General features: G+C 42.2%; 1 protein-coding gene across 1 annotated transcript in view; it reads left to right on the forward strand.

The window, feature by feature from the left end:
* KIAA1107 (KIAA1107 ortholog) overlaps positions 1–17,559 on the forward strand; it is a 59,250-nt gene that overhangs the window by 3,178 nt on the left and 38,513 nt on the right. Inside the window, exons 3-4 of the mRNA XM_015421461.1 lie at positions 14,931–15,190; positions 15,827–15,929. Coding sequence (XP_015276947.1) covers positions 14,931–15,190; positions 15,827–15,929 — 363 coding nt within the window. The remainder of the gene's footprint in view (positions 1–14,930; positions 15,191–15,826; positions 15,930–17,559) is intronic.

Raw genomic sequence — 17,559 nt, forward strand, 5'->3', positions numbered from 1 at the left:
ACCTTTGTGTTGCTATATGAAGGCTAATGGCAGTATCTCAGGTTTGCATACTTATTACTTCCTTTTCCCTTTTCCCTGTCTTTGTGTACATACAATGAATTAAAGGCATTTTCTTTCACAGTAAATCACAGATTTTTGTTATTATTGAACCGCAAAGTATTGGTTGCCCAACTTGCCCTCATCCCTCTAAATCAGTATTCCAAATTGCAGTTTGTTATTTGGAGGGAAGAACATAAACTATAGCATGTGATTCAGAAATAACAAGTCTCCTTACTATGAAAGTGGGAATTATATTACCTGGCTGTAGGTAAGAGGGCAGAGAGAGGGATCATATGATTCTGAGGATTCCCCTGGGCTTGTACAGGTGATCTGAATGATGCCAATAATGATGGGTGGCTGCTGCACTGATATTGTTTCCACATCTTCTAGGTAAATTAGCCAGTTTTATAAAAAAATATTTTTAAAAATCAGGCATACTTTTCCCCCAGAAAGAAGTATCATAGTTGATGTTTTAAAGATTATAATGAAAATGTGTATATTGTGTTCTGCAGCACAGAACAACTATTTGAACCTTGTCATAAGTATTTCAGGTAATATATGGCAAACTAAAAACAATTGAATAGATAATTAAAGTGTGAGAGATCTATACTTTACGTCTACTGTACGACAGCAAGGCTATTATGTATTTCTGACATTAACCATGATTTCGTTAGTGCTATGTTTTTTAAAAGTCCTGCATTTTCATGCTCCAATCCCTGCTTTGCTTGTATAAAAGTAAGTGCTTTCTGCTCTAGCACAAACTACAGCTTGCCATAGCCATCTGCAAGGTGGCAAGCTATTATATTTTTATTTACTTCATTTATACTGCACTTTTCTTCCCAATGGAGACTCAGAATGGCTCACAACATTCTCTCCCTCAGAACTCAGGGTGGGGATGGGTAGACAGAAGTGTGTTTGTTTCACTGTTGTTCTAATTTGGTTTTCTGAGGCAAAATAAGCAGGCCACAGTTGGAGTCAGTTGAGAGAGACAAAACCTGCCCTTCAGTTAAGAAAATGAGGCCAACAGATTCAGGTTTTCCCCCATCTTGTATTTGTTGTTCAGTCGCACAGTCGAGTCCGACTCTTTGCGACCCCATGGATCATCTCCATCTCATCCTTTGCCGTCCCCTTCTTCTTTGACCTTCATTCTTTCCCAGCATCAGGGTCTTCTCCAGTGAGTGCTCCCTTCTCATTGGGTGGCCAAAGTATTTGAGCTTCAGTTTCATTATCTGGCCTTCCAGGGAACAGTCAGGGTTGATTTCTTTGAGGATTGACTGATTTGATCTTCTTGCAGTCCAAGGGACTCTCAAGAGTCTTCTCCAGCATCATAGTTCAAAAGAATCTATTCTTTTATTCTATTCTTGTATACCCCTTGGTTTTTTCCCATACAGTAAATACATAAATAGCCTCTTATTCCTCTGTGGGAAAATGAAACACGGGATTTGGGGAGTCTGTTGTACCAAGGGGTAAAACTAAGTCCCTAAAGGCTAGGGTTCTGTAGCAGTGTTAGAGATATTCGCCTGGATATTTCTGATCCAAAAATATATCTGAAAAATAGCATACCGGTCAGTTGAAATGGTATTAGGGGTTCAAAATACCAGATATCCATTCCTGAGAAATCCCAGGAATATCTGGAGCTGCCATTTTAAAGTTCCCCAGGACTGTTCTCCCATTTCATAGGGTTCTGTGGCAATGGGGGATGGGGGGAGGGGACGGGCAGCATCTGTCTAAGGCCATAGGATCAAATGTTAGAGGGAGCACTTCAACTGTCTGCCCAATCATGACGATTCTCACATTCCTCCATGAGGGCCAACTACATGTTCAGGTTTTTAATGAGTTGGTTCCAGATTCTCTGCAGCCACACAACAGCTGTGGAGAATGGCTTGTTAAAAATAAAGGAGAGTTGCCCTGAGCTGGAGAACCCAGGCAAACTCAATCTCATCAGATCTTGGAGGCTATACAGGACTGAACCTGGCAACTATTTGGATGGGAGACCTCCAGAGGATACCAGGGCCAGGAGACCAGAGGCAGGCTATCAAGCCACTTCTCTGAATATCCTCCGTGCCTCAGTAGGAGTGGCCAGAGGTTTCAATGACTTCCAGGCATGGGTGTGTGTGCATGCACAGTGCAAAAATACAAAAAAAATCATGAAAAATAAAGGAGAGTCCAAACAGGCTTGGAACGCCACTCCAGGGGAAGAAGGGCTCCTGACTTCCCCCTGCAGCTATTTTCCCATGCTGAAACTGAACTGGGGGTGGAGCTATTTCCCTGTGTTTGCTACTCTTCCATGTAGAATATTCTGTGCATGGGCAAAGGAGCATAAAAGCAGCTTGACTCCATCTCAGAAATAGATTGTTTGGGGTGTGCTGCTGCTTGCTGCTACTACTCATGTTTGCTTTGGATTTCTGCTGCCTGCCTGGCAAGATCTTCTTGTTCTCTGTCTATTGGACATCTTTAGGACATGTGGAATTCATTTCAAGTTTTCCCCTGTATGGACTGGGGGAGGGGTGTATTGAGGGGGAAAATCAGCCTGTTCCCCCTTCGTGGTTCTTCTAAAAATAATTTTCTTTGGTTTTGTTTTGGGTTTCTGTGGAGTTTTGAGGTGTTCCTATAGGTTTTAAAACTGTAATTATTGCAGCAGGTTCAGGAGAAAGAATCTGGTTATGTTTTAATAACCATTAATATGTAAGGATGTAGGTGGGTTTTTTTAAAAAAACAAGGTTAGTTTGACTTGGATTCTCTTGTATGATATTGGTTTGGTTGAGCTTGTTTCATTTGCATTGGAGGCTTTTGGTCAATGATTACTTTTATGTGCTTGGCTATTGGCTTCTCTGAATTTTTCTCCATTGGAAACAATGGAGACAAGTAGGAAAGCTTGGGGTATCTGGTTCAGGGGTCCATAGAATTGGAACCCGTGGTTCAGTTTGCCTGAAACGTGGTCAAGCAGCACTAGGTCCCCTGTAATTCTGGTGTCATTTGGGTGAAAAACAGCCACTCCAATCACCCACCCCTGAAAAATGTCCTCCATAAGAAATAATGGAACATAAATAATTCTGGAATCCCAGGGGAAAAAACTGAACCCAAATCCCAAAGCAATATTAGGGGACCTGAATACGATTAAATATCAGTATTTATGCCCTTCCTGAAATCTGAAAAATACACCCCCCTTTTTTACTTGTGCATTCAAAAGACCGGTGCTAAGTGTTTCTATACAAAAGAGCACAGAGGTTTACTGCACTGAGCAAAATTCATTGCAGCATCCATACCCTTTCTCTGTTATCCTAATGTGCTCAGGACTGGGTAGCCTTCCAATGCCAGACGTGGTCTTGGTCCATCTTCAGGGTCCTTAATAATTGTCCTTTAGAAAACTGGTCTCTGCCTCACTTTGCAAGAATGCAGTGACAGCCATTTGTGTACGTGGGTGTTCCAGGTTGCCAGCTCTGGGTTGGGAATTACCTGGAGATTTTTGGGGTGAAACTTGGGAGGGCGGGGTTTGAGGAGGGGAGGGGCCTCAGCCGGGTACAATGCCATAGGGTCCACTCTCCAAAGCAGCCGCTTTCTCCAAAGGAACTAATCTCTGTAATTTGGAGATCAGTTGTAATACTGGGAGATCTCCAGCCCCCATCTGGAGGTTGGCAATCCCAGTCCCAGAAACCGTATGTCACATAAAATGTATAAGAGGCCAGATAAGTACTTGTATTGGTGTTGTGGAGTAAGAGTCACCGCTGCTGACAAGTTTTTTTCAGAGAGGTTAAATGATATGGCCACTGAAAACTTGTGTTAAGTTGGGGAATGGCATATTAGTCATTCTCTTTTATGTAACAGTGAGAAGCATATTCTTTAATTAAAAGTGCTTTCTAAGCCTGCAGGGAAGAGCTATCTTAATTCAGGCTGTATTTTATTTACACATTTTTGGGTTACTGGAAGAGTTTTTTAAAATCCATGTTTAGATCAAAAGACCTGTCTACAACAGTTTCTCTAGTGTTACAGGCCCAAGGTAGGTTAGAAATAGGTAATCATCGTTTTGTTAATGGATAATATCCCAAGGTGTATTAATTCTTAATTTTATCTACCCTGCTCAGTTGTAATCCCTCTCTGTTTGGATAGTCTCTTGGTCTTCTCCACATGCTGCCTCTTGTCATGTAACCCTGGCCTTACTCTTTCTCCACAGCAGACTATTAGTAATACATGTATAAATCTTATTGTGTAATTCATTGGCCATGCTATAAACTGAAGCAGAGAAAAGCCATTCTCAGTGTGCCCACAGCTTGAAAAGCAAAGGTTTCTGTCAATTCCAATTAGCAGCAGCAAGATTGAATTAGCTGGCGCAACGCAGGAAGCTTTAAGCAAATCAAGTAGTAGTGTTTTTGCATTTAACACTGGATAATATTATAGACAAATGTTTGCATTACAGCTGTGTGTGTTTACAATATTTATTCCATATTCTGAAATTAATAGTACACGAAAGCTTTTCAGGGAAATAATATGAGAAAGACAATAGATTTCTGAGGCTGTTGTTCAGTTCCTATAGTTTCAGTACACAACAAATAAATACGTATCTTTCACTGAGGTCATATTCAACTGGACAGACATTCCAACATATTTACCACCTGCCCTGGTCTGACTAGTCATTTTATTAATAGCTGATTTAGCAATTGGTATTTTTGCTGTGATTATTAACAACAGTTATATCTAAATTCTATATGCTAAACATCATAATATGTTTAGTACTGGGCTGAAGAGTCATAACTTTGAAATGAACAGTGTATTTCTTTTTTATGTTGCTGGGAGCAGGCATGGACTAGAAGGCTGAAATGGTCCTGGAAAGGTCCTGCCACTCCACAGTCATGTCTCCTGGTGAAGCAGAACTTTCCCAGGATAGGCTCAGCTATCTCTTCTGGAAACTGCACAACTCTGCCTGGTGGCCGGCCACTGAGCAACTCTGCCTGATTTTTCTGATTTTTTCCCAGGGAGTGGCTGTCAGTCATCATAGGGAAGGAGGGAGAACTGGAGACATGGGGCAGATGAAGGTAGGTTAGCTGGTGGATGGGAAGGAATAAAGGAAGCAAGAAAAGGGGAGAGCTCGTGGGAGAACCCAAGGAAGGGCAAAAGGAAATAGTGGGAGAGGGGGATACAGGGGGAAATGGAATGCCTGCCTGAAGACATTGTGTGTTTCTACTTGTATTATCTATATTATGTATCTTTAAATTATTTTAAATATTCTCTGCAACAGTTTTATTTCTTCTTTGACAAAAAGAGGGATGAAGCTGTCTGAAATTACAACAGGATATCTGTTCCACAGCTGAATCCAGAGACAGGTTCCATTGTCCTTGTAACAGAACAGGGTTTTTTATCCTAGATTTACAAGAGAAGGGCAGTAACATATCCCCACATATAGCCTATATATACCTAGAATCTTATCCACGACAGAGGTAGGGAACCTTTAAAAAAGCTGCTCCTTTGTGTCCATAAACAGTGTACATAGAAGGGTGTGGGCATGCAGGCGAGAATGCCCCTACCCTTCTATTTATGCTACTTACAGCCTCAAAGGATCAGTTTTTGTAAAGATTCCCTACCTTTGTCATATGGATGCCATTCTTACTGGAGGCAACAGTGTTCATGGAAATTTTCACTGTCAGCAGTGCTTTGAGTTTTAAAAGTGTTATCCGTTAATCAAATTTTTCAAGAATTGCTTTCAGTGTATTGTATTGTTTGATTCTTTGAATCTTTATACTACAACAATAATTGAATACTTTTATCTTTACAAAAATTTATGAGAAACACACATTTTTATCAGTTTCAACAGCTGTGGGAGGGCTGCAGTCCCACCCCTCCCCCATCTTGTATCTCAAACGTTGTGACCTCCATTAAAATTCTGCATTTAAAGCTTTGTTTTTCAGATGCCCTACTTATTTTAATTCCTTTTGAAGGTAGCTCTTTCATCCTATTTAACTTTTTCCCCATTCCAAAGCTTAATTCCAAATTTGACATCCCGGTAGAAGGAGGTTATCAGAAGGGACCTAGTTACATACAACAAAATCAATATTATCCTCCTCTCTAGTCATCTTGCTTGTTTGACTCCCCCATTTATATTTTATGCCAGTGCTGAAAGCTTTATAAACAGCATACCTATTTGTCTGATCTTCTGGTAATTTAGAACATTTCTAGTTATCTTTGCACAGTATTTAAGTAGACCTTTAAATGCATAGTGCTGACTCCTGCCACCTCCTGCCTCTGCTGTCATTGGTTTATATTTCCTGCCAGTTAGGATCTGAGTGTTTCCCTCTCCACTGGTTCTTGTTCCATCTCCTCCTAAATAAAAAGATCCCTAAATCATATCAAAAGTTAATCTAGTCCAGCATTCTATTTGTCACAGTAGCCTGGCAGATGCCTCCATAAGCAGGGATTGGAGGCAACAGCCTTTCCTAGGCCCCGGTCACACGGGCAGGAAACTGCGGGGGAGAAGCGTGGCTGTTTGCCCTGGGGCAAACTACTGCGCTGTTACGCGATCAGACCTCCCGTGGAGGTTCTGTGGAGGTACCATGGATGTTCCATGGCAAGGGAGAGGTGCTGATCACAGGACAAGCCGGCGCGCAACGAAGAAGCGCGCGCCGCGGCAAACTGTTTGTTTTGTGTGTGTACACGACAAATGCGCATGCTCCGTTGGGTGCGTGTGTGCATCCACAGAGACTTGGACAAAAAAAAAAACACCTTATTTGCAAGGGGACATGGGCGGGCGCCGGATGCCACCGGAAACGCGATCAGACGCCCGCCCTTGCCCCGCAGTTTCTGGAAACTAGTACCTCCGAGGTACTAGTTTTTTGCCACGCAGTTTCGGCTGGAAGCCTCGGTTGAGCCATGGGAGTGCTACGCTTCCCAGATGTGCTGGTGAGATCGCGCCTGGAAACTCCGCCTATTTTCCGTCTCACTTGTGTGGCTTCTGTTTCGTGTGACCGCAGCCCTAGTTAATTTCTCCCTAGCGACTGATATTCTGAGGTACTCTGTCTCTGAAGATGGAGATTCCGTTTGGCCATGGCTAATAGTTGTTAATAGTTCAGGAATTTTACTAGTCGTCTCTAAGGCCATCTGTACTGATGGCTATTGCTACTAAGAAGAAGAAGAGATTGGTTTTATATCCCTCCCTTCACTACCCAAAGGAGTCTCAAAGTGGCTTACAAACTCATTTCCCTTCCCTTCCCCACAACAGACACCCTGGGAGGTAGGTGGGGCTGAGAGAACTCTTGACAGAAACTGCTCTTTTTCAAGAACAGCTGTGCCAGAACTATGGCTTGCCCAAGGTCATCCAGCAGGTGCAAGTGGAGGAGTGGGGAATTAAACCCGGTTCTCCCAGATTAGAGTCCGCGCACTTAACCACTACACCAAAGGAGATGTGGGAGAATGCTGGTATTGTTTTTACATATCTTACAGACTTGTGAAAAAGCTAAGGTATTGGAACATTATCTCTTGTTCAGATCCAATAGTAGCCCTTTGGGGTTATATTAAATAAGAGCTAAAACAAGAGCATAGATGTTTAATTAGGGTAATGTTCACCATTGCAAGACGAGTCCTAGCCGGATTTTGGAAGCTGGTACAGATTCCATCAGATAGTGGTGTGGAGCCAAACAGCTTTTCTGCCGTTGAAAAAGGGAGTAAGGATCCCCTTTAACCACCCAAAAAGGTTATGCCAGGGATCATGGGACTTGAATGGACAAAAGAAGGAAAGAAAATGATGGAATGCCATGCTGATGCACAGAATTACAGCTCTAACATGGTTTGGGAAAGGTTGATCGCAGGAAAATTTTGAGCTGATATAGTCTCACTGTTGGAAGAAAACAGAGCCTAATGAGAATGCAATTGGAGGTTTTGATTTGGATATGAAAAGGAAATTAGATTTATTCATAGTACTTAACAGTGAACTGTTAACCCATTTTCTACTATTTTGGAATAAATTATGCTGTTCATTTTATTGTCCTGTATGAATATTGGATATTTAACTTGAATATTGTATACATTGCAAGATTTAACTTTTTTTCATTATTGACAAAATTTACCTTCACAGAAGCCCTTCTTCTTCTTCTTTCGGGCAGGAGTCTCCAACAGGTAGCACATTGTGCATCCCCCCAGAAGCCCCATGAAAAAATAAGATTGTAAATGAGTTCTAGGATTTTTTAAAAGCTTTTATTTCATAGGATTTTTCTCTGTGGTGCTTAGCTAATAACTGTTTCTGGTACTCTTCCACTTTCTGTTTCTAGGACAGAACAAAACTGGTGTTGGGGGGGGCAGAATTGGATATTTTTTCATTACTTTGAAGTAGCTCTCATTAATGAAAAGTTGGCAACCCCTGGTTTCAGGGTATGCCTCCTGATGGAAGGATGCAAGCCAAAAGCAGAGACTCATACAGAGACACAGTAGGCAGGTATGATGGCCCCATCCACTTCCCTACCACAGAGGCAAGATTTTCCCTCCATTTTTCTTTCCCTTTACTGACTAAGCCATCCTTGTAATGTGTTTTCTTCTTTGCTGAAGAACTCTGGCTTTCCCACCCTTTGACAGTACGATATTTTGGCTGTTGGCTGAGCCCGGGAGCCTGAGGAAAGGATCAGGAGCCCTCTTTAACGTAAACAACTTAAATGGCACTCAAGGCATTTTGAAATTCGAAAATAACAAAATATTTTCTTTAACATAGAGGGGAAAGGTCAGGTAAATCAGGGGTAAAACTTCTGAGGTAACTCAATATAGATAACTCTGAGGGAAAATCAGTACATGCACAGACAAGGGCGTGCATTCGGATCTACTTGAGCTGAAAATATATGCAAAAAATACCCTATGAGTATTTTCTAGGTATATTTTGGCTTCCCAAATGTATCCAGGTTTTCTCAGGAAACACGGGGGGAGGGGAACCCCAAGAAAATCCCAAATATATTTGGGAATTATAACAGCGGAGAGGCAGGAGCAAATTGCCCCTACCTCTCAGCTATTTGTTGGGCTTCTACTGCAGTCCCTTTAAAGTTTAAAGGGACTGCAGAAAACAGCCTGTGCAGAGGGGAGTAGACTGTTCCTGCCAGCTTGGCTTGCGCCTGGCTTCTTGTGCAGCCCGATTTAAAATGAGCTGCATGAGAAGCCAATCCCAGAAGCTGCTGTGCTTCAGGGACCAATTTGCTAACCACGGCACAGCAGATCCTGGGGCCGGCTTCTTCTGCAACACATTTTAAACCACGCTGCAGGAGAAGGCATCCCAGCCAGATCTGCATATGGCATTGAGAGACCTTGTGGTACGCAGACTCTGGTGTCAGCTTCTCCTGCTACGCAGTTTAAACCACGTTGTAGGAGAAGCCATCTCAGCCAGGATCTGTGTGCAGTGGGGAGAGACCTCCCTGCGGCATGCAGATCCTGGGGCCAGTTTCTCCTGCAGTGCAGTTTAAACCACACTGCAGAGGAAATAACTTTTTAAAACCTTTTTTTCTTTCTTCTTGGGTCTATTGGACTCAACAAAATCCAGGAATTCCTTTAAAAAATCCTGGATCTGAATACCATACTGGTATTGGGATCTGGGATTTTTAGGAAATACAAAAAAAAAAATTCGGGTCCAATAGACCTGGACCAGAAAATACTGATTAAAAAAAAAAATTGCACACCCATAGCACAGAGTTTACTTCTTATGTTTCTGACTAATGGTAGTTTCTTAAGCTTTTCAGTGACTTAAATCTTTATGTTGAGAGGCTTTTGTTCCAGTGTTTTCCCAAACACTCCAGCACACTTTCTTTGCGTATGCTATGACTCTTTTGGCTTTCAGAAGGCTGGTGCCCTCTTTCCAGTACCCAAAGCCCTTCTCTTGAAACACCAGTACTCATCTTGAGTTTTTAGGGTCTCTAAAGGCAGTTTCTAACCACACCAGACCAGGGATCTCTGCACTCCTCAGAGCTAACTCCCTGTTTGACTGGGTAGGAAAATTATTATCTCTCTAGAAGATCTATCCCCTTTCTTTGACCTGATTGGGAGTCTTTGCCTACCGTATTTCCCCAACTTCCTTGCCAACTTTCCTCCGGTTCTCTGTCTGTGTTAAACTGCTCTCAGTCAGGGTTGAATTCCAAACCTCTCAGTACTCAACTCTTAAACCAGCAAGGGCTGCAATCAGACTCCATTCTCCTCAGCATCCAGTTCAGAAGTTTTTCTTTGCTCAGCTTATGCTAACCAGTCAGATCTCTTGGAGCAGCCTGACACTCAGGGCTCTCTGTTTCTGTGGAGAATTAACCCTTCATAGTCCTTCAGCTGTTTTTGCAGCACTTCTAAGCTTTTAAAAAGTGTAGTCTGTCACAGCAGGCTTTTGAAAAGTAAATAGTTTTGCTAAGTCTTTGCATTGGGAAAGATTGAATGATCCAGTCACACCTGATACATGTGAAAGAATTGCCAGCCCCCCCCCAAAAGCAGTTGGATGTAGGCAGAGGTCGATTCGGGGGGAATCACGGGGGATCGCAGTTCCCCCGGGTGAGGTGCGGGGGGTGAGGCACACGACGAAGCCCCGCCCCCACTTCCGGCCGCCCCGCTTCCGGCCCTCATTCAGCCAGGAGGAGGCAGGAGAAGAGGGAGGGTAAGTTGCTTCCTCCCCGCCTCTCCCCACCCCTGCCTGCCTGGGGCCAGGGAGGGCCTTGGCGGGGCTTCCTCGCACTCCCGCCGGCCTTGCAGGTGCACCGCCGGGCCCCTGATGTCAGGGTGTGTGGCATATGCTAATGAGTTATGCTAATGAGTTCCCCTAGCTCTTTTTCTACGAAACGACCCCTGGATGTAGAGTAGGCCAGACAGTAAATCAACAACTAGCATCCTTTTTTGTGGTTGGATACTTTGGTCTCACAAAACCCATAGTGAATTTATGTATAATACAGTAATTTATAATTTTTGCTCACTAGCATGCTGTACCCCATTCTCTGAGAATTACTGATGCAGGTGGTACAATAATAGAATTGGCCTGGTACCCACTAGAACAGAACTCAGTTGCTTTGTGCGGTATGGTTGAGTGTAGTTGTACATTACACTTTGACATATGTTTAACTGGAAAGCAATGCCAATGTTGCTGTATGGTGCAGTTTGTGCTGCGGTACCCAGGCATGGTTTTGCTCTGAATAAAAGTGTAATAATGTTGCTTGATGTGTGTAATCCTAAAATGAATCCTGTCCTGCAAAATATTGCTTCCTCGTTGCATGAAGACAGCACTGTATTGGCTTTTGATGCTGTTTCCCCATGTTTCATTTTCTCCCCCAGTATTTTCTGCATTTGAATCTCAGCGTAGTTGTTGTTATACCCTATTATACCCTGTTATACCCTGAAGCCCTGGCTTCAGTAGTGTAAAAAATTATTTGCTTCCATTGAACTGAAGTTTGCTTTCAGGTAATAGTAACTATTTCTGACTTGACCTTTTGTCTCGCTGGAAACATTTCGTGGAACTTCATGTTTTGCGATGTCAGTGCGAGGCAAAGAGGAGTGTGGTAATCAACAGCATGCACACAGTGTGTATCGATCAGTTCTGAAACTAATTTATTGGGATGGGTTTTCAAAGATTCTAGGTAAGAGAGTTCATTGATAGTTCCAGAGTTTTTCTTTGTTGGTCAGGGAAAGGGGGTCCATTGTGAGTATTTTGATTCTTATGGCCTCTTCAAAGGGGGTGAGGAATACAGAGCTCTTTTAGCCTAACCCCTAATATTTGTACTTGGAGTAGTTACTAGGCTTTGTACCATTTCTCCTCCTTTAGCAATCTATCAGTTGTATTTGAAAGAAATATTTTCATAACCCATTTCCTAATTTAGGGGGGACAGGTTCTATTGGAGTCATTTTCTCATCGTATGGATACAGGGTTGTCAGCTCCCGGCTGGGAAATACATGGAGATTTGAGGGGGGGTGGAGCCTAAGGAGGGCTTGGGGAGGGGAGGGACTTCAGTGGAGCATAATGCCAATAGAGCGTAATGCCATAGAGTCCACCTTCCAAAGTGGCCATTTTATCCAGGTGAACTGATCTCTGTTGCCTGGAGACCAGTTGTAATAGCAGGAGATCTCTAGCCACCACCTGGAGGTTGGGTACCCTATAAGGATATTTTACAGGTCCCAGACGTATAGCTTCTGCTTTCTGTGTCATTTTTTGGAGGCGGGCTGAAAATGGCTAACAATTGTGTGAGGGGTGTGTTGCAACATTTACCCATGGAAATGAATAGTATTTCAGTAAAGGGGTGCAGTCAGGGACACCACTGAAGAAAGCTGAACCTGTGTCCTACTTCTAGTAATGTTGGATTGAGATCTGTTTCTTGATCATGCTAAACTGTGACAGAGCGTTGGGAAAATCGGCTTTTACACCTCTATAATGTCCATACACTTATTTCCCTTTCCCTTGTAGGCCAGAGTCATTACTAGTTCGTTGAGTTGCTGTTTGAGAACTGTCAGCCCCCAAATGATTATCAAGATGTTAACAGTCCAGTCAGCATAGCTTCCCAAAGGGAAGAAGAATTTTGCATCTTTAATTTAGATGACGGTCTGATGATAACGTGTGATACCTTCCGGCTAGGCTGCTCAACCCGAGACTATCTCGTATTTTTCTGGGGCTATTATGAATTGCCTAATAAACACAGACAAGTTTCATCTGATGGCAGTGCACAGTTTAGAATGTCTGTCTGGAGGTCATTTTCAGAACTGATTTGTACAAGAGTGTTTATGCCTTAAAGGTAAATGAATACTCTTTAACACACTACAATACAAAGTCTTTCTAGGAAATAGTTGTTTGGAAGCCTTTCTAAAGAATGTAAGCAGTGTTATGTAGCCACTAATGCTGTTTGAGTTTAGCAAAAAAACCAAAACCGCACTTGTCCTCTATGGCATTCTTGAACATTTTGAGTTATATAGTTCCTTTTATGTAGTTAAGGTGAACCAGTATTTAAAAATACTCAGGACTGTTTTTGCAATTGCCAGCAATAGATTATTATTTTTGCAAACATTCCAGAGAGTGCCCATGGATGGTTTCTCAACTCTGAGTCTGTGTCACAAAATCTGCTGGTTATAGTGGGCAGTGTTTTGCTTTGTATTGCTTTCTCTGGGTATACCTTACATCTGCTCGTCAGTTCACCTGTATCTTTTTATTTTATAAGATCAGCATGTGGATTAATGGTGATCTTGTTCAAGTGTGGGTGTGTGCATGTATGTGTTAAGTGCTGTCACGTTGCTTCTAACTTACACAACCCTGTGATTTAATGACCTCCAAAACGTCCTGTCATTAACAACCTTGCTCAGGTCTTGCAAACTGAGGGCCTTGACTTCCTTGATTGAGTCAATCCATCTCATGTTGGGTCTTCCTCGTTTCCTGCTGCCTTCAGATTTTCCTAGCATTATTGTCCGTCGCAGTGACTCTTGTCTTCTCATTATGTGACCAAAGTACAATAGCCTCAGTTCAGTCATTTTAGCCTTTAGGGGAGAGTTCAGGCTTGATTTGATCTAGAACCCACTTCTTTGTCTTTTTGATGGTCTATGATATCTATAAAACTCTTATCCAACACCACATTTCAAATGAATCAACTTTCTTCCTGTTAGCTTTCTTCATTGTCCAGCTTTCTTCACTGTCCAACTTTCAAACCCATACATAGTAATAGAGAATACTGTGTTATGAATTATCTTGGTCACTAGATAATTGGTCCTTACTAGGGCTGCCAAATCCCCCCGGGGGGCAGATTTTCCCCCGCTTTGGAGGTCCAATTTCCGCCCCCGCTGAAAACCCCACCCCTGCGTGCACGTCACAGGAAAGTGACGTCGTGACGCCGGGGACGCTGGGGGCGGGGCACAGCCATTTGAGGGGAAAACTCGATGTTTTCCCCTCAAATGGCTGTGCCCCGCCGCCAGCGTCCCCGGCGTCATGACGTCACTTCCCTGTGACGTGCATGCTGCCGGGAGCCAGCACAAAGTCCCCCACTCGCAGAGTTAAGTCTATTTGGCAACCCTAGTCCTTACACTGAAGAATCTTTTTAGCTCCTTCATAGCTGCCCTTTCCAAATGTATAGTGTTTTAAAATTTTTGCTCCTTAGAATCTCATGCATTGTACTGCAGCACAATCACACATGTGCTTCTGAATTTTTGAATGTGTTGAATGAATCCAGATGGCTCTGCAAATTGATCTTTATGTAAAGACTTGGGTTGGCATCTACTTTTCCTGGAGAACCAGCTTCCGGAAAGAGTAAGTGTGGTAGGCTAGTGTTTCAGTTCCCCTCCCCCACAGTTGCTGTCAGGCGTGTTCTGTAGCCATAGATGCCACCTTCTTCATACGACTTTTGTGTTTTGGGGAGCAGTGGAGCAACCAAGGTGTTTCCAGTTGTTGACCTCAATGTAAAGTTTTCTTCCTGCAGCTGGTATGAGAAGATCCAATATGTTAGGCAAGATTGTAATTTTGAGATGAAGTTGGAACACATTTATTTAAGGCTGAGCTAATTCAGAACGATTAAAATACCTCAAATTGGAGAGCACTTAAAAAAATCCCTATAATTAGATTTTACATTTGGCACAATCTTACTTAATGCAAATCACTTGAGAAGCTGGGTAAGTAAAACATTAGCAAGTGCTGCTTTTATTAGGTTATTTTTTCTAACTTAAATTTGGATATATGAGGCAGGATTTTGCTTTTCTTATTTTAGCTAACTGGTAAAAGACTAGGATTCAATGTTTTTTTTATTTTTTCTAGCAAATCCCATGAAGAGAGAATGCCCATATCTTGAATTAACTATGCAAAACATTTTGTATTGTGCTGTCCATAAACTGTGTTGCATCTCAATCTAGTGCATGTGTACTTGGAAGTAAGTTGTACTAAATTTAGTGGGAGCTGGCTCCCAAGTAAGTGCACCCAGGATTGCAGCCTGAATCTCTCTTCCTAGGGTTGTGTATTCATCTGACAGAAATGTTAAAGAGGCCGAGCAAGTGATTCTCCAGAAAAAAGTGTCAAAGACTAGATTAACCCAGGAAGATGAAAGTCTTAAATTCACCAATCTACAGGATGCTCAAGATCATGAAAGGACACCTGGTCATCAGTATTCCTCAAATGGAGCTGTAGAAACAGAAACTGTAGCTTCCTCTTTTATTGCAAATGAAATTTCTGAAGAAACTGTTGATGCTGAAGGCAATATAACTATGTCAGGTGAGGTTAAAATGGTGTTGTGTGGATTTTCGTTGTTACCTAAATGCCATTGTGGGTTTGTTTGCCATCTCCAACAAGGTTTGCAGTTACTCCACCAGCAATGTCAAGATTAATATACTTAATGTGAAATCCTAAACCAATGAGCCTTGCTTAGGACAGAGCTGTAGGGATGCCACAGTCTTTACATCCAGTGTTTGTAAGAGCAGAGCTGATGCACTTAAGTTCAGTACTCTTTTTTTAAGCATTGCATTGGTGAGATGGAGATCAGTCACTAAGCAGAGCACGTTATTATACACACTGAAATAGGAAAAGTCTTGCCTTTTATCTGTTGCAAATCTCAGAAGTGCTCCATACAGGCATGCATGGGTACACGGAGTTGTATTATACTAAATTAGATCATTCCTCAGCCCTGTTACCTGGTAACCTGTTTTTAAACTACAGATATAAAGGATTGAAACTGGGATCTTATGCATAAAGAGCATATGCTTGTTTTTAGATGTTGCACAAATATACAACTTTTTCTGTAATACCACAGTTCTTTTAAACTGTAATTCTTTGGTTTCATTTCAAAACATTTCCACATGAAACAGGGAACAAACATAGTCACTTTTTTCTTTTCAGATAATTCTAAAGCAGAAACTGCATCTGATTTAGGACAAGAATTGTTGATGCTCTACGAGAAATCTTGGTTTTCAGATATTACTATGTGGATTGATGGAAAACCATTTCACGGACACAGGTATTTCAAGAAACAATACAACTTCTAAAACAAGGTCAGCGTATTGCAGTTAGATTTTTCTCCCAAGGAACATCAACAACATGTAGAATGCAAACAAGTATTGTATTTTATATTACTTTACAGCTGTGCTGGTATTCTATCCATGTTTTATCAGAGAAAGGTGGGAAAAAGTAAAAATACATTTTTCTCCCCTTAATGTAGCTGGTTCATACACTCATTGATGGGTATATTCTTTTATGTCCAGTGGTGTGCAGCTCTGGATTGCTGCCATGCATTAGAAGTAACCTTTGATATGTACTAAGAAAATCCAATTCAGATGTTGGGTTCTGCATATGTTGTCTTGCATGTTGCTGCTTGAGATTTTTCTAAGTATGAAAAATGGGTATGCTACATTCTGAAATGCTGTTCAGGTAGCCGACTCCTCTGTTATGATATGAAAAATGAGGAAATCTTAGCTGCTAAGCAAACATATATAGAGATTATTATTCTAAATGCATGTTATTTTCACCTGGGATGTTGAACCAGCCTCAAGAAGCCTGGCAGCCAATCTCACCAGTAGGGGATGAGGGAGCCAAGGCTGAACGAAACAGCTGCATTTATACTAGTTGAATAGAGGCAAGTTGGGCTGACAGTCGTTGAATGTTTTCTGGACTGGAAAAGGTTGCATTATGAAAGATGAAACTGAAAGCATAGTTCTGGAGTAGCTCAATAAATCTAACAAGATTGAGTATAAATTACTTGCATCTGAAATGTCTGCACTATTGGGCTGCAGTTTCAAGAGCTACTTTGGGATGCAAGTCCTAATAGTTTTATTCTGTCATATTAATATGTAATGCTGAACTAAAATTGCTGTTCAGAAATCTGAAGTTCAGTGTATATCTAAACAGGTCAGAGAAATCCTTTGTTAGATGCAAAACTGGAAATGATTTGAGCAACAGATAACTAAGTGGATTGATCTAGATATAACACTGCACCTGGGTTTCCTACTGTGGTACTTACCTGGATAGGAAAAGTACCAAACTGGACAAGGGTTTGAGTTATCAGAACTTTCCCAGCCATAATTCTTTTCACCTCAAAAAAAAAAAAAAAAACACACACACAACCTTCTCATGTCACCAGTAGGATCTGTCACTTTAAACTGCCTCTTATAGAACTCTTGAACTTTTCCAGTGAAGTTGCCTTGACCCTATTTTTGTTCTAACCAAAGTTACTATGAGAATCAGCAACTCAATCTGTCATTTAACTTCAGTACAAGACATAGGTGGCTTCTGCAGGCTTGTGCTGTTTCCATAGGGTTGCCAGCCTCCAGGTGGGGCCTGGAGATCTCCCGCTTTTACAACTAATCTCCAGCTGACAGAGATCAGCTCCCCTGGATAAAATGGCTGCTTTGAAGGGTGGACTCTACGGCATTGTACCAGGCTGAGGTCCCTCCCCTCCCCTCCCCAAACCCCACCCTTTCCTGGATCCACCCCCAAAGTCTCCAGGTATTTTCCAACCCAGAGCTGGCAGCCCTATTTCCACCATTGTTTATGCAGCTGCTGATGCCACAGTGGTAAAGGAGCTCCCATGTGGCACTTTTCCCTGTAGTTTGTGTCCAAGTCCCTCAGCAGTGGCCACCCATTCGAGCTTT

This window comes from Gekko japonicus, unplaced genomic scaffold, assembly GCF_001447785.1.
Source record: "Gekko japonicus isolate JY-2015 unplaced genomic scaffold, Gekko_japonicus_V1.1 scaffold911, whole genome shotgun sequence".
NCBI lineage: Eukaryota > Metazoa > Chordata > Lepidosauria > Squamata > Gekkonidae > Gekko > Gekko japonicus.